The 18621-nt window shown below is 35.6% G+C and overlaps 1 protein-coding gene across 18 annotated transcripts in view; it reads left to right on the top strand.

The window, feature by feature from the left end:
• Window positions 1–500: 500 nt before the first annotated feature.
• LOC121860612 (transcriptional repressor p66-alpha-like) overlaps window positions 501–18621 on the top strand; it is a 60952-nt gene continuing 42831 nt past the window's right edge. For 5 of the 18 annotated variants that reach the window (XM_042357831.1, XM_042357827.1, XM_042357837.1 and 2 more), the window contains exons 1-2: window positions 513–640; window positions 6112–6303. In XM_042357831.1, coding sequence (XP_042213765.1) covers window positions 6287–6303 — 17 coding nt within the window. In that variant the 5' untranslated portion in view covers window positions 513–640; window positions 6112–6286. The other 13 variants (XM_042357833.1, XM_042357830.1, XM_042357832.1 and 10 more) reach the window with 10 other exon arrangements.

Raw genomic sequence — 18621 nt, 5'->3', positions numbered from 1 at the left:
TCTTACTAAACGGTAGGTTAAAATTGTGAAGTTTTAATTTGACTAACACCTGTTCATTTTTATATACGTGGATGTGAGGGTAATTTATGATGTTAGTTTTATAAGTAGGTGATGTCACTTGAGCGCGGTACGTGGCCGACAACATGATAGGAGCACATCGGTGAGGCAATACATGTTCCGTGGAGCGATGGTTGGGTTCCACGCTGTGACCAACTTGGGGTTAGCACAGGGGAACTAGAGGGTATTGAACTTTCATTCATTTTCAATATTGGGTTAAGACAAATATTAATTGACCACTTAAGAGGCATATGACACCGCGACAATGTGTCAATGTTAATGGGATACAAATAAACATGCTTGAAAATGACATGCCGAAGTGAATGATACGAAAACAAGGGAAGGACAAATATGATAAATACAAAAAATATATTGTAAGTAATGGGAATGTAATGGGTGTGAATGGTGGGGGCGGGTGTGCGCGGGAGTCCGTGCGTCCAGCGGGGCGGCCCCGTAGCCATTAACCGGAGACAAGGCGCCATGTTGGTCGTGGGCGCGCTCCGGATTATCTCCTAATTTTTGCCACATGTACGCTGCTTGGCTGGCGTGAGGTGTTACTCCGTTGGATTTTGTGCAGTGGAAGGTGTGGTGGAGGTTGTGGTGGAAGTTTTAGAGTCGTGTGTGGCGCGTGAAGTGGAAATATCTCCCGTGACCCTACCAAGGAACAGTTTACGTTTCTGTTTGTTGTGAAATAGAATCGATATGGTTGTTGGCACAAATTCAGTCCTTGAACGATTGACCCCCACACTGTGTCACCATCTCAAGTGAACCCTATCATGTGGGGTGTCGTAGCAAAGCTTGTGAGTCGAATATTGCTGTAGTGAGTAAAATAGATAACGAAAGTGGACGGAAGACGAGAAAAACGACGGAAAGTGAGGTGGTGTCTAGAAAGAGTTTACCGGCCGACAAAGGACGCAAGGCCTGATGGGACGCCAGCTGATGGATGTTCCAGAGATTTTTTAATGGTCCGGAAGTGCATAATAATAACTTTTTTTACTTAAATAAACAAATAATTTTAATGTGAAAAATATAACTGTGATTATTAAGAATATAACGGATATATAGAACGCGTAGAGAAGTGAATATGAAGAGATATATGTGATAACGCTGGGAGTCTTTCCGCCATTACGAAGTCTGTCATGATACTGTTAATGAGTTTGTTGTGTGTACTTGAGGGGCAAAGATCTTAAAGTGGAAATAAAAGAAAATATTGAGCTAATAACACGTAAGTAGATGTTCTAAAGTGTTATAGTGAATAATGATAAGTGTTTTAGAGCCGGAAATAAGTGAAGAAATGAAGGAAGTGGTGAGAGAGGAGTCTGAGTTTGTCTTGAAAAGTGATTTTGGGTGACGCTTGCAGGAGGGGCGGGGGTGAGGGGCCGAGTGTTGCTCACGGGGAGGTCACTATATTTCCGCTTCCTCTTTTGACATTTATATAATGACTTATTGATTTATATCTATTATTTTTCATCACATTACAACCTTCGAATATTATGGATTCATTAAATAAATAGAGAGATGGGATAAGTAAATGCGAGTAGTGAGGAAAAACGTGGTAGCCAGGAATAGGTAATAGGTGTCTGTGAGTGGTGGGGGGTAAGGGGGAGATGCTCTGGTCAGTCAACCTCGCGCGGGTGAAGCTACATGCCGGGGAAGACGCTCGCCCTTTTTACACACCCGCTTTGTCACCAAGCTATCCTGTGCTTCTGTAATGCTCTCCACACCCTTACATATTTAACCACGTCGGATGATGAACTGATGGTGGTCAATACTTGTAGGGGTTTATAGTGCCAGTGATTTGTTTGTTTATTTTTTTGTATTTTTTCCCGAAGCGTTATCAACTTGGTTCTCATTAAGGAAAGTGACGATAATGGAAGTTATTTTATTATTATCGCCGCCAAGTATATATTCAGTGACCGAATGGTGATAAGTGTTATAGTGGTGACCTGAAATAAGAAAGGAAGTCGTGAAAAGAAATCTGGAGCACACAGTGTTGCCGTGTACAGCTTAGGTTTTTTTTGTTTTTTTTTGTTTTAGTGTGTGGAGAAAGTTTGCGTTGTGTGAACTAGGGATTCGGTGTGTTGTGTACGGGTCTTGGCTTTGCCAAGGGATTTGGCATGCTGTATAGCTTTGTGAGTGTGTTATGATTACTCAAGGAATTGAATAGTCGAAAAGACAATATTTTTGAAGTGACTGGCGGTGAACATTTCTTAGTTTTGTTATGCATGTGTAACCTTTGTTTCCCAAAACAAACATGTGCATTATGGAATTCCATATTATTGTACTTTACAAACCTACACTTCGAGTTGAATTTGATGTATTATAATGCCTTTTCTAGTCATTCAGATGAAACAGCTGTTGAGTGAAATATGGTGCCCCGTGTGAAGTACTCTTCATTGTTGAGTGAATGTTTTCAGTGTTGTCAAACAGCATGTGAATGTTTTGAATATGTTTTCATCTGTTGTCAAGTAATAACTTTACAAAAGTGTTTGTGGTTTGTCATATATTTACATCCTGGTCATAGCATTTTACTGGGGTTTGTGCTGTTACATTGAATATTGTATTGAATGATACCTGCTGATGAAGGTTATTTACAAGTTGAGGAGCGAAGCTAAAATATATTACCAAATTTTTATGATTAGTAAATATTTCATGGTATGAGTAATTTTTGCAAAATGTTGGTTTCTGTGAATACTTATATTCGTATTGATAACTTCTGATACTGATCCATTTATTTGACAGATATCCAGTACAACTTTTTTCATCAAATGGGCATTCTTATTAAAGTTATGGCAGCGACTTCTTAGCCAACGACTCAATGAGGAATAAGAATGCAAAGTTAGTTTTAAAGGTAAGCCTTTATCGTTCTAACTCAATTAAAAAAACACTTAACAATACCTAACAATGATTAGGTTTGAACGATAAATGCTTACCTTCAGATAAAGGTTTAGATTCTTGTTCCTATTTGTCACAGGTTACTGAACCACTACAGAATATTATTGTAACTGTCTTTTAAGTTTGTAGCTAAGGTTGCATGAATATATTATGTGAGAAACAAAATGATAATCTAATTTAAATAAATTTGTTATCTTACTTTAAAATGCACACATGAGTACATTACAGTAGATGGTAGTAAAGTGGTGGCTGTCTTAAATATTTCTAATTGACTGAAACTGATTATTAATTCTTTATCACCAGAAAATTTTTTCAGGTGTCAGATAGTAAAGCCTTTATAATTCATACTTGTAATGAAATTCATGTTTGGTAGACTATCAGAGTGAGGCTAGTACTTCATACTTACACAGTATGTACTGTACTTTAGAAATATTTTTGTATTAATTGCAAAATGATATGCCTCAATATCTTGAAGACCATAGGAGTGATGGTTTTGAAGTTAATTTTTTAAGTAACTTAAAAATCTAGAAAGTATTACAGTCCCTTTGAGAAATACAGAATAAAGCAAAATTTCTGATCAAAGCTTGAATTAATGAGTCATAATAGGTATGCAAAAATGTTGCTCTCTTATTAATTGCACTGCAGTCCATTGTAGAACTGGCATTAATTTTGTTCGGTTAATTTTTTAAAGATTATTTGCCCTCTACATGTCTTGGAAGGAATTGCTTAAAAGTACTTCCGTATCCTTTTCAAGGGGTTTATATATGCAGATTAATTGAAGTCGTGCTGTTGACAATTTGCTTGGCTTGAGAACAAACTGTTAGTCTAAAGTTGTGGAGCTACTTGGGGGATTTAGTTGTACCCACTATTACATTTCATGCTGTTCTCACTTAAAGTATTGGCTGCATTTTTAAAGAATTTCAGCATGACAGGAAGGTTTACAGGTTCTAGGAAATAATATTGAGAGTTGAAAGATTCCGTCCCCACCGTCGGGAAGCCTTCCATTGATCTTATGGTATCTTACTTGTGCTGAATGGTTGATGGAGACCCTTAAATAAATTATTTCCTAATTAGTTTCAGTTTTGTAGATTGGGAGGCACTACTTTACTCATTTGGTAAGTCAAGTAAATGGAATGCAGTAGTTTGAGATACAGCAGATGAAAAAACAGTACCGGAAACTTTTATTGGCTAGCTGACTGGATCAATACTCCTCTCGGTGGGAGCGCGGACAATTGCTCCTGGGGTTTCTCTCATCTGCAGCATGAGTTGTTGTTGTTTCTGGATGGCATGTCTTTTGAGCAAAATTTTTAGGAGAAAACTCTAAATATCAAGCTGGTTTTGTATGAAGTTTAGTTTGCACATGTTAATGGTACAGTTTGTCAAGTCTGATGAAACAAAATTTTGAACCACTAAGTTTTTTTTATACAGTGTTAAAGAGTAATTTGGTAACTTTGAATATATACACTTTTATCAGATACCAAGTACAGTAAAATCGTATTTAACAGAAAATGGATAAATGCATAAACTATTGTAATGTTTTTTCATCTTCAGTTAATAAGCTGAAGAAAAAAAACCAGTACAGTATACAGTATAAGTAGAATGCTACATCATTATCCAGTCTAATTACAAAAATGATGAATCGTTCACTTATACCATATGAATTTATAATTTTCCCATGCTTTACTGTACAGTATATAATTAATTTATATCTTCTTTAGCTATTCAGTAAAATAACTATATTTGTGAACAAAGTAGAGCACGGTAAATGATTTGATAATAACTTTAAAATTAGGTACAGGTATGTTTTTATTAATGCACTGTACTGTATTTCCACCAAAAAGATGTTATAAAATTTGTTGATACACTGATAGCTCAAATGAGTCCTCTGTGCTTAACAATCTGCTTTATTTTCTGTTTGATTAGATTTTGGATCAATTCATTTCTAAAAGAGTCCCCGAACAAACCAGTTCTTCACTTTTACCATAGGCTATCAGTTGTCTTTAAAGGTTGGTCAATTTATAACCTGATTACGCATATATTAAGTAATGTAGTGCTGTCGAATGTCTCTTTATCGAGTAAATAATTTGGACCGTTCTACTTCTATTTGTTAAATTCCTTGCCAAGGAATTTTAAGCACATGACTCTGGAGGAATGGTTTTGTCTAGCTGGGGTGGGTGGAAGAGTATTGTTTTTTCTATTGATTACTAATAAGCATATTATTATATATTATTGTGGAGTTAATTTGCATTGTTTGCCGTGTGTAGTAATTATTCCTGAGTCAATGTTTCATTAATGGAATTTTAATAGGTTCATGTCTTACCATATTATTACTGTATTTATATTTGTCGCCACTAAAACTACTACAGATACAGTATATCTCTTTCTCACACTGTCATCACCAGCTTCATCACTATAATAGAAGTTATTGTTAATGTTTTATTACTGATAGCATAAGCCATCTGTAGTCAGCAGACCTACCATACTCCACTGAAACGGTTTTACCTTTACCTACATATAAATGGGGTTGTTAGTTAGTGTAGTTAGCTGTATGTCTTTCTATCTCCTTTCTTCATCTTAACATTCTGTGCGCTCACTCTTGCTCCTTTAATGTTTCCATTCATTCTGTCTCCCTTCCCATTGGTGACTCTCCCCACTCTTCATTGCTTATTATTTCTAAACCTTTCACCAACATAGGGAAATATATCAAATTGTGGAAATATCACCTTATTTGGGGGTCAGTAAGAAAAATTTTTGTATATGTAATTTCATTCATGTTTGATCACACGGGAGAAACGTTATGCTCTCTCAGGAAGGTAATGAATTTTATGTTTATGGAAATCTTTCCATACTAATAAACTGTATATTGAATGGGATATTGATGCAGGCACTGAAGTTTACAGTATGTACTCTTGTGTATGAAAGTTATGTACGTATAATAAAGTAAGGCGTGTTCTGTGGTTGCTGAAGAACAATGTTTCACATAACGTGTCATTCATATGAACTTAGAACATACCCAAGCTACTGGTTGTAATTAGCTGGATATTGTACAATGTTTGCCACAAGTTGATTGGCTTTGAAGGTCATGTGTTTCTTGGATTGAAAATCAGATTCCACCTTCCACTGTACAAATATCTAGCATATTATTATTATTTTACACAGTTGACAGACTGTGTTTAGGAAAAGTGAATAGTTGATGCTATGGAAATAGAAAGTGAGTTTCCCTGATCAGTGATGAAAAGAACAATGATTTGAAATATATTGATTTAGAAAAGTTTTCTGGGAGTCACCAGGAATGAGAACTTTTATAGTGTAGTGCCCTTTCAACTGTTCTGCAATGGATCTCAGTGTCAGGTAAGAATGATACCACTTTTATTTGTGTTTGTAGTTTGGAGATTATTACCGGTATATCTGTTAGAATTTTCATTCTTTTTTACGATTTCTTTGTTTCTGAAGGCCTAACCAGGGATAACCTCTTTGGTTGGATGTGATTCATGTAGAAGAGTTGGTGCTGTTTATCTGGAATATCATATGAGCTTGGTGTAATAATTCTAATCATTTGAAATACTGTAATATTGATTTTTTTTCATGGTTTTATAGAATTCAAAGAAAACGGAGTCAGTGTTCTTGTGAATGTGTAGAGATGCAGCATTTTGCTTGAGGTTTTTGGTGTTTCATTTTTAAATTGAGTGTAATAATCATTGTGCTTCTATTATTAGTTTAATTAAATTTTGGAGCTGTCTTCAAGTAAAAGTAAATAGAGGTTTTACTTTACTATTGTATTTGATTGAAATGCATTGCATAAGAATTATACGGTAACACGCATTTATATGGTGTAGATACGTACTATACTGTACATAAGAGTAAGTGTATTGCATGATACACTGTATATTGTTGGATGTGGCATGATCAGAATCGCTGTATAGTACTGTACTTGGTATTTATACATTACTCTTGTTGAAGTTTACAAGCAGACATCAAACTTTACATTGCTACAGTAGTGTGTGGTACTATATCTACTGTATAGTTTAGTTGCTCAGCATTTATTGCAACTGTTGGTTCAATATAGTCATCAGTTTGTTTTGAACTAAGGTATACTGATTACCATTGAAAACACTGCATGATGAAGTTAAATATAAACTTAGTATACTGTACTGTAGTGGTATGTAAAGATGTTTCCTAAATTATTGTATAACAATGCATTTATTATCTCATGGGCTGCTCATGGCAGGTACAGTATCAACAGTATCTTGTAACAGCAATATTTTATGGATACCTGTAGCTATGCAGAATGCGCTGAGAACGCATACCGTACCCAATATACTTTTGCTAGTTCATAGGCTGATGCAGGTATTGTGTTATTCCTTTATGGGGATTTCCTAATATTGGAATTTGTTGTTGTTTCTTTCATCCCCATGGACTAGTGAATGTTTTCAAATAAATAACAACTTTCTTTTGAACATACTTGATAACCGAGCCCCTGAGAATGTGACATCATGTGGGCTGCAAGTAATGACAGTTTGATTAATCAGTTCATTACCCAGCTAATTTTGTCACTCACAGATTGAGCTTCAGGGTAGAGATAGACCCATAAATTGGCTTCAGTAAGATTCAGGAATCAGCTTAGCCCACAAAAGCATGATTGACGGATTATTTTGAAAGTAACTGGCTAATTACCACAATATATAAATATTAAATAATTCACTAGAAATGCCATGCATGTCAGCTCTTTAAGCTCAGGCCGTGGGTGTTAAGATTATTTATCTATGTAATGAGTCATATCCCATTTTGTAACTTATGTCAGTAATGTTTCCTCTCTGCCTCCATCTTTGAAACAGTGACCCATGGATACAAAATTTGATGAATGAAAAATGGTAATACTATTCTGTATTTAAATGTTTTATTGTATAAATGTATTTTTAAATTTGTACACACGTATGTGCCGGATATGCATACATCATCATATTAACTGGCTTTCCAACCTGACCCTTTTTCATTCACTTATCAGCATATGTTACACACATGAACCCCCCCCCCTCTCCCCCTTCCATTTTTTTTAAACTTTGCTTTACCAGTCTCTGATGCAGATTTTGTTAATTTAGGAAGTACACCTGTACTTACTGGTATGTGTCCGAGATGAAATTTTTTATTAATTATCAATGGAAAGGGTGTCCTTGGTAGAGCGATTAAGCAGAGCAGTGTTCCCTGCTCAAAGAACACTATCTTGTTTCATGCTTTTTTAATTGCCTTGACCTTTAATATGCCATTGTGGCAAGAAGTGGCAGTACAGGTTGCCTTCCCTAATCACAGGGGATATATTCCTCTACAAGACCATAATTGAGAAAACCACAATTAGGGAGCGCATCATAACTAGGTGGAATAGTGGATATGTCGTTGGACTATCCAAACTTTACCCTCGAAGGCCTACTGTACATGTAATTGGACATAGTAATGCCCTAAAAGCAATGTGACCTCTTTATAGCCACGTGAAAGTGATGTTATCAGTGTAAAATACCCTAGATAAATGCATTATAAGAACCTATCAATAAATAAAAACCCTCCATCAAAATGAGTACCAGTGTTCATTGCAAGTAGTAAACAATCAGTGTTTTGTCCTCTCTAGCTGTAAAGTACATTTTGTAGGTGTCTACATTTATGGTGGTACTGTGAGTATTGTTATCGAATAAAATGTGATGAAAATATTAATTACAAACTTATAAGAATTGACATCATTGTATTCTTACAAGCTTCACATTCCCTACACAGCAAAGTGTTTGGTACCGTGACAAAGGAGATGCGCTCGACTCCTCCCTGTCCCTAACCTCGCTGAAGGTATTTTGTCCAGGCATCTCTAGTACTGTATCTACTTATGTTTTATGGATAATTGATGTATTAGTCCCACTTACATTTAGGACCCATAAACTCACCTTCACTGAGAAACTGCAAGAATTAGATTAATGTGCCATGAGAATTAGAAACTGTGATTGAGGAAGTCATAGTTGGGGGTGGGAGACCTAAACTACAGTATGTGAGCAGGTGATGAATGTAAAAGGCACAAGTGTTATTCAGATCTGACAGATATTTTCCCCTTTTGTAAGACTTTTCCTGCCATAGTACAGAGTGGCTTGATATAAGAGCATTGCTATACTGTATAATCACTCTCCTGCGGCAACTCCATGAACCACTCAACACTAGACTATGCTTTTATATCATTCAAACATTCTGCTGCATCCTGAATGTTCATCCCTCTCATTTTCAGTACTTCCTGAAATTCATCTAACCCTTCCATCTTTTAGGTTTTCCCTTTTCCCCTCCTACCATACACCTCCAGAATTTTACAGTGTTACTACCGTACTAACTTTCCATTTTTCATTCTCTGAGGATATCCATACTACTATCACAAACCCATGATATTTGCTCTCTTATATACTTCTGTTTTGAGATTTGTATTTCATGTTCTTTACATGCTATTCACATGACATTGTTCTCAAGCGCCTTATTTTTCTTTCTTCGGCTTCAATCTGTTTATCTCTATTTGAGGCTGCGGTTCACTTTATTGGCTCAATAATTCCTCCATGCATCTCCACTCTGCATTCTTTACCACGGTCTACCTCTCCTTACTTTGTTAGTGCACCAATTACAGTACTTTCTTTTCTTCCTCTACTCTATCTTCTTTTCTGAGTGTCAGAACATGCCCATTTTCTCTGTCCTCTCTTTGTTTAAGCTAACATCTATTATCTGTTTGCATTCTGTACTTTTATCTCTTCCCTCTTGTTTAAAATTGCTAACTACCGTATATGTAATAAAGTTCTTCTTGAAGACTACACACACTTCCATTCTCAATTATAATAATGGTCGCTGATCTGTTCTTTTTAAAAAGCACCAGTTCTTCTAACTTAGTCATTAGACAGAGTTTGAACTCTTCTCTAGCTTTAATTGGAAACCAATGTAATTTTATCAAGAATGGGGTAGTGGGAGTCCTCGGTGGAAGAGCAAAATTAGCCTGGCAACTCTGTTCAACACTGAACTTTCTTCAGTAGATAATTCGGTAGGCAGACCCATAAAGAGTTACAGTAAATCAACCTGAGACAAAATAAGTGAATTTATATGTGGTCTTTAAAATTCAGTTTTGAGTTGAAGTACGGTACACTCCAAAATTACAAACAGAATCGACAGAACTTGAGTTGTGCTTCCCAAAAACCATCTATGCTGTCTCCCTTCCTATTTCCTTAGATGACGATAATTTTGGTTTTGTCGTCATTCAGCAGTACTGTATCCTCGAAATTTATTAATTTCAAATAAAGCTGTGTATCATCTGCATAGAAATGGTAGGCAACACCATGAGCATCCAGCAGAGATGCATAGACTGTAAACAGAAGTGGTCTCAAAACTGATCCCTGTGGGACTCAAAACTGCAAAGGGACTGGGTCTGAAATGGTTCCACCAACCATCACACATTGAGATTGCTCTGACAGATAAGACTCGAGCAGTGAGAGTCCATTCTCACTGACACCAAACGACCAAAGATCCTGAAGTAACGGATGATGATGATGATTCACTGTGTCAAAAGCTGTACTGTGCCAGTATCATCTGTAAAGAACAGTAGACTCCTCCCATTGCATCCTCCTTATGACCAAATATGCTCCTCTTTCCATTCCTCTTGCTTTCACCTCATATCATTTGTCCTTGAATATATTGAACATCCATGGCAACGGTACAGACCCTTGATGCAGACTCACTTTCACTGGGAAACCAGTATCCCTTTTCTTGACCTACTCTTAAAATTGCTTTTCTCACTTACAGAAACTTTGAATGTCATTCTTACTTTCCCAATTATATCTTAAATTTTTAATGGTCTGCCTTCCTTGTCCCTTTCATATCAACACTAACCATTTTCTTTTTCTAAATCTGTGAATAACAAAAGTAGTTCCAAGCTCTCAAATTTTTCTCATGCTTCCTAATATAAGCACATTATCTACATTTCTTTTGCCTCTTCCAAGGTTACTTAACCTTTTCCCTAATATGCTCTGTTTTGCCAAAATGTTCCTTGGAAATGACTACTTTTGCATACATACAATTTACTGGTTTAAATACAATACTGTATACACCTTTACCTTGCTATTAGGGAGGTTATGTTCAAGGAGAATGTCACGAGTATCGATACCATGAATAGCTACAGAGACGGGGGGAAATGAGGTTAGGTTCCAGGACCCCTGGAAACCACCCCAACATATACTTTCACCTATAGCTCACCAATACATTTATGTGAAGAGGAAATAACACTTCATATAGTGAATGTGTTTGGTGTAACATCATCTTTTCACCAAAAAAGTGACACTGGTCAGATTCCTTTTAAACACCATTAATAGTCGACTGCCCTAGTTCAACGTGTTATTTAAGTCGGGTGTAGTACAGTACCAGGATCCTGGAAGATAGCAAATGTGATAACGATTTTCACAAATGGAGATAGATCACTATCCTCTAACTATTGTCCAATCAATCAGTCTTACATCTACAGTAGGAAAATAACTTGAAGAAATAGCTACAAACTCAATTTGAAATCACCTCGAGAAAAAAATTATTGATGATTCTCAGTATGGCTTCACCAGTGGGCGATAATGTCTGACAAATCTTTTAACATTCTTTTCAACTGTTTATGAGTCAGTTGATGATGGACTAGATTATGATGTATTTTATATACCATGACTTTAGCAAAGCCTTCAACAGGGTCCCCCACGAAAAGACTATTATGTAATGTGGAGGCTCACAGAGTTGGAGGGTTAGCATTAATGGCCCTAGATCCAATTGGGGTAACGTCACGAGTGGAGTACCCCAAGGCCTTGTACTTAAACCACTACTATTTATTATACACATTAATAACAACATACATACAGTTTAGGCATAGACAGCAGTATAAGTAAATTTGCCGATGACACTAAAATAGGGCGTGTAATGAAATCTTATGAGGACTCCGGAAAATGCAGGAAGGTCTAAGCAAACTTTTCTCGCGGTCTGAAAAATGGCCGATGAAGTTTAATGTGGAAAAATGTAAAGTACTTCACTGTCAGATGAACAACTTTGAAATTGAGAAATCCAACTGTGATAAAGATTTAGGGGTAATGATAGTGGGAACCTTACGCCAAGGCAATAATGTGTGTGTGTATATATATATATATATATATATATATATATATATATATATATATATATATATATATATATATATATATATATATATATATATATATATATATATATATATATATATATATATATATATATATATATATATATATATATATATTTATTTATTTATTTATTTATTTATTTATTTATTTATTTATTTATTTTCTATGCTCGAAACAAGGCCAAGGAATATTGGTTATAAGAGTAACAAGGTTATCCTAAAAATATATCTCGTGTATCCGAGACCTCAATTGGACTATGCAGCTCAGTTCTGGTCACCGTACTACAGATGAATATTGAATCCCTAAGAGAGCATTCAGAGGAGGATGCCAAAGCAAATAGTGGGCATTAGGAGCCTTGAGTATGGTGACATTGAAATATCTGCACAGTACCGTAGATTGAGGGGTGATATGATTGCGGTGTACAAATGGAAGTCATTGTCAAACATAGGTGCTATAATAATGGTATTTAAACTGTATACAGTATCTAATCAGGAGTGAACATGTAGCAATAGTTTTAAATTGGTCAAATTTAGGTTTAGGCATGAAATGGGAAAACACTGGTTTGGGAATAGACTGGTATGTATCGGTATTATCCTTATCAGTGTCTTGGCTCATGCTAGCTCAACTTGGTTACTATTTTGTTTATATATACAGTACTGTATGGATTTTATGATGCTGTATTTTTGTACTGTACTGTGTGGTGCCCTGAATTTTTTTTTATTAGAATCCATGAACAGTGAATGGCCATGCAGATAATTTTTTTCAAATACACCCTGTACATAATATAAAAAATCTGAATACTGAACACATGAATAATGAGTACAGGTATATACAGGATGCTTTTACTGTGCTGTACTATATACAGTATGTATTATAATTTTGTATTCCATCATTATCACCTTTTTCTTATGCTAGGGCACTACATTACACATGATGTTTTGGGTAGCTACACATTTATCATCCATTCTGTCACTTTTCTCTCCTGGACTCAGCATTTCCAGTGATTCCATCCACTCTAGGAGCCTTATCACTCTTAAGCTTATTTACAGTCAGTCTCACTCCCTCCTCCACTACTTATGATTGCTTCTTTCTTCTTAATACTTTTTGTACCTCCACATCCCATACAGAAAAGCTCCACCTCTCTTGGATCTGTTAAATCCAGCAGCTGCTCAAAATAGTCTCCTCATCTCCCTCCTTTACAAGCATCCCCCTTTTCATTTTTAACTGCCATTACCATTTATTCTCTTAAAATTTCTCACACTATTCAGTTCCCTCCAGAGCAGCTGCTTGTATTCTTTAAACCCTGTGACATCCTTTCTCCCATCTGCTCCCCATTTGTATTCTTTTACCCCTTTTCCTTATTTCCCTTCTAATTTCTCAATAGGATACTTATCCCTTGTCATCACATCTCACTAATATGCCTTTCTTCACTCCTTTAATTTGCACTGGACAACTCTGTATTATACACTACAGGTACTGTACAGGTGTATGAAATGTTCACTAACAAATTAATATTGGTTGGTTTTGATTCATTGTATAAAAATTCTGAATAAGGTAAAAAAAAGTGTACAGTGAGAATGAATCATCTTCCCGGGGTTTTGATGGAATACATCACAGAATAGTTAGGCCATTTGACACACGTGTGGAGGCCATAATCAGTTAGTAGGCCTGTGGGACCTTGGAAAGGGGTTTGTCAGTGACACCATCCTGTGTTGGGTAGTCAGGTTTCATTATACTTGGCCAAAGCTGGGAAGATACTTTACAGTATACTTCATTCTCTCAATGTATAGTATAGCATCTCTCTATGCTCTTGGAATGAACAGTTACTGTATTCATAACTAACTCATTTTTTATGGAATTGGGTGAGCTGGATCACTAAATATTTTATGTATACAGTACAGTATTGTATACAATATTTTATTAGACCTATATGTGTGTGTTATACTCTATACCCTATAGTGGGATATACTAGATACAGTACAGTATAGTACTGTATATATTTTTCACTTCACTTGAAACTGATCTATGTTTAAGAATAGTTATTGTGTAGCCTAGATAATCATAATACCAGCCCAAAATGAAGAGCATCTATCACAACCTAATTTAGGTAAAGCCAAGTTAGGTTAAGTTTGTATTTATAATTTTAGTAAGTGAAACAGCAAATGTTATCATATACTGTACCAGTACAGGATATAAGTTAACTTAGTTGAGGTGTAGCTAATAATATTTAGAAAGTTGTGCCATTAGATAAAGAAAGTAGAAAGTGAAGAAAGAAAGTATAATAAACCTATTATACTGTACAGTACAATACTTTCTTTTGTACAGTATATTGTTACACAATACATTACATCTTTTATACAGTAAAGATGGAATGAAAGATTAGTCGAGTACTGTACAGTATAGTAGAAGGTTGTACATACTATACTCATCATGAGAAGCTGTTGTAGTTCACCCTAATTACATTTGAAGTCATTTATGCATGTCATCACACTCATGCCTAACCCAATATACTGTATCAAGCTTTTCTTTCAGTCTCAACATGCTTTTCTTCTGAATTTTCCTCCTTGAAGACTTGGGTGGTACAGTATTTTTGGTATGGTTTAGTACTCTATTTCCTACACACAGTACGATGCTGTATCACTACAGAACACAGTAGAGAACCAACTTACAGCATGCTTTGGGGTCACATATAAGCAAATCAGTATGATGAACTCTCCCCCACTAGATAAAAAGGGAACACCTGGGGAAAATACACATACAGAATTGTATCTCAAACTTAAGAACATAAGAATGGAGGAAACTGCAGCAGGCCTATTGGCCCATACTGGGCAGTCCCATTTACACCCAACCCCTATTGCTCATATATCCATCCAACCTATGTTTGAAGCTATCTATCATATTCGAGTCAATAATGATGTTTGGTAACTTGTTCCATTCATCCACTACTCTATTTCCAAACCAATGTTTACCTATTTCGCACCAAAATCTAAATTTGTCTAATTTAAAACCATTGTTATGAGTTCGCTCCTGGTTGGATAGTTTGAGAACCTTTGTTATATCCCCTTTGCTTAGCCCTGACTTCCATTTATACACCTCTATCATATTGCCCTTCGCTCTATGTCATTCGTGACATCGGGTTAAGTGAGACTTTGCTGTATCTAAGGAGAAATGTTCTAGGGCCAAAAAAACGTATATAATAGAAATCCATAACTGCAATTAAGCTCATATGCTGTCTGATGCAACCTTAGATTACAAGTAAAAGTATTTGAATATTTAAGTCTATAAGCATTCTTTATAATATTAGCAGATACTTGTGCTACAATTCAGTTATTTGTAGTATGATACAGTAGGGTGATCCAAATAATAGGGTGAAAATTTGAATGTTGTCTGAACCAAGCTAACACGTGGTGCCCTCGTTGCACTTCATGTACACTCGCTTTGTATAAAATTTTAAGAAAATTGGATGATGTTTAGGGGTCTCACAAAACTTTTAGTTATTTTAGTCATAAAAATTCTAGCTCACCTCAGGGACGATTACAAGGAACTCATTGTCCTGTCATACACCTTCTTGGGGGAAATTCCAGAGGGAGGTGTGAAGACCAGGGCACCTGGGGTCTTCCACCAAACCAGATGGATGGCAAATGCCATTTATGCTCTTAAGATCTTCCTCTTCAGAGAGCAGTTTACCCTCACTGCTCATGAAATGCAGGACCCCTGAATTATTGAGAAAAGGAACTGAAATTTTGTCTGAAGACATGTTTGGGGCGACATGTGTCTAAATTAAAATTCCAACTTTTAATTTTTGGACCACCCTACTGTACAGGTACACCAAAGTAAATACTCTACAGTACTGTACAGAGTAAATCCATGAGAATGTAAAGAATAAGTCCATGAACATGGTTTAGAATATTATCAGCTGCTTTTATTATCATTAACACAGTTAGTTTACATTTTCTTTAGCTGCACCAAAGTGTACCACATCTGACAAACTGTTGTACTGTACATAAACAACTAAGGCACAGTAGGATGGGAGAGAAGAAATAGTGCCACTTGGCCATCTTTTAGTTCTCATCCCATGGTTGAGGCAAATGGAATGGTTAACTTTTTTAATGGTATGATGTGTACCATTTAGGTGATGCTACTGAACTATACCATCTCTTCTAGTAGCTACTATTCATATTTATCAACTTGTGTCTCTTGGTAACATGATTTTGCGATCTTTGGGTCCTTATATATTTTACTGTACTTCTTCCACATATAATTCACATGACAGGCAACATTTTGTTATTTGCAGCTGTAAGCATGTATAGGGTGCTGCTGCATCTGTTCTGTAGTAACACACCTGTGATGAATAAAAATTTTTTTGAAGTACATACAGTATTTTACATTAAATATTTGTGTGATGAAATTTGTATCAGGTCCTGGAAGAAATATTCCGGAATACATGTACATTAATGTTCTATACTATACAGGAAAAATATTAGGCTATTATTCAGTTTACTTACCTCGTTTTTTGGAGGGGTTTTGTGAAGTACTGTACTGTGTTGGAATGGCCTCTGTGTGTGTGTGTTTGTTTTGCACCATCAATAATATAATGAAGCATATCTCATCCTCATCAGCACTAAATCTAATCAAACATCATGGATGAACAGTGTTGGATGTGCAATAAGACTGAACATTTTTATCGAGGTCATGTCTTAGAGTGTAGAAAATCATGTTTTTCTTGATAACTATGGAACAAAGCATTGTAGGAGGAATGGGACTTTTTGCATGAGATTTCTAGATGAGCAACGTCAAAATTTTCATTGATGTTGAAGATGAAAATTTTTCTGACAAAAATGACACATCAAAATGGCAAAATATCACAAATTAAACCTACTTTAGGAATTAACTGTGGCGATCTCCTTGGGGGTACCACATACAAAAAATGGACTTTGTTAGGTCATAATTGGTATGAAGACACTTGTGTAATCCTTCATTAGTTCATGAAATAAAAATGTGAGTAAACAGTGAAATGATGTCACAAGTGCGGTGTTTCCTGTTCCAGTGGCAATTTTGCAGCTGTGGCAAGGTACTGTACTATGTCATTTCAGATTGCTTTGTTTAAAATTTAGTTTGGCCTTGCCTGTAATGCTAAGTACACAATATAAGACATTACAGTATAGTACTGTATTAATTTGAGTTTCAATGAATTATGACATGCACAGCCAGACTAGTATAGAAATTAGGTAAATGGTACTGTCCTTGTTGTTAAACCCTTAGAGAAATAATAAAAAAGTATATGTGCTATTGTACAGTAATTGCTTTCTTTGGTATAAAAAAATGTAGAAAAAGCTATATGATGAGGAATTTGGCTCAGATTATTGTGTTATGATGGGAGATTAGGAAATCGATTTTTGTTAATTCTGAAGGTCAAACTCTCTAAATTCAACTTGGCAACAGGTGTTTTTTCAACCACCAAACTAAGATCAATAAGAATAAGAGTGTTGCCAAACTATAGCTTAACTCTCTGAACTGAATAAAATTGTCTGTCATCAGCAAATAAAATGTTAGGTTTGTCTAGGCTGTGTGGACATATAGAATTGAAATGTTGATTAAAGGTTTAACATCCAAATTCATAAGTGGTTAGTAGGAGAGCAAGAAGGGGGGGGGGTGACTGGGTGAGTGAATGAAAAGAATGAAATTTGTGACTTGTTTTGGGGATGATGTCAGGTTGTGGGATAAAGGTTAAGTTTATGTATTTATGAAAAACTCAGTTGGTTTGGTTTCTTGTAGTACATGTATATTGACAGAAGTTAATGAATATGGAACTGTAACTTCTGGGTTTCATATCGATTATTTGTAGTACTGTACTTATATTTTAAGTATACACAGTACTAATAAGGGAGTGTGTTCTCAAGTATTCAGTTGCACCACTTCCTTTCAGTTCTTTGTTTAACTTGGCTCCCCCACACTTTCATTGAGCAATATGATTTACTGGGTAGCAGTTGTTTAGTGTCTGCTGTGGCATATTAAGTTTAGTGTGGTACAGTAGTTATGAAGGAGACCAACAGAATCATACATAATATACAGTACTGTACAATTTCTATGGGATTGACACTTAATTACAAAAAGGGACACAATTAACATTTAGTTTTTACTTAATATGAAGAGTACAGTAAACATAACAGGAAATGACTCATCTTTATTTATTAAACCAAGCACAACTAACTTTAAAATGTAGCTAATTGGCTGTAGCTACTGTAATGTACTGTACGTTCTTCATTCGGTTAGGATTGTTTTGTCAATTTTCATTTTCTTACACTGTACTGTATTATGTAGGAAGCCTTGATGATCCATTGAATATCTTGTCAGAAATATGCTATATTTATTAGTTTTAGCGCTTTGGTAATGTTGGTAGATGGATTCTTTAGTATATGTCGCTGTGTATTGGTACATAACACTGTACTGAATACATAACTTTTGGGGGTAGTTTGGCTGGCAC

The sequence above is a fragment of the Homarus americanus genome, unplaced genomic scaffold (assembly GCF_018991925.1).
Source record: "Homarus americanus isolate GMGI-L3 unplaced genomic scaffold, GMGI_Hamer_2.0 scaffold11150, whole genome shotgun sequence".
Taxonomy (NCBI): Eukaryota; Metazoa; Arthropoda; class Malacostraca; order Decapoda; family Nephropidae; genus Homarus; species Homarus americanus.
Note: the sequence above shows the minus strand (reverse complement) of the source record. Positions and strands in the feature narration are given on the sequence as shown.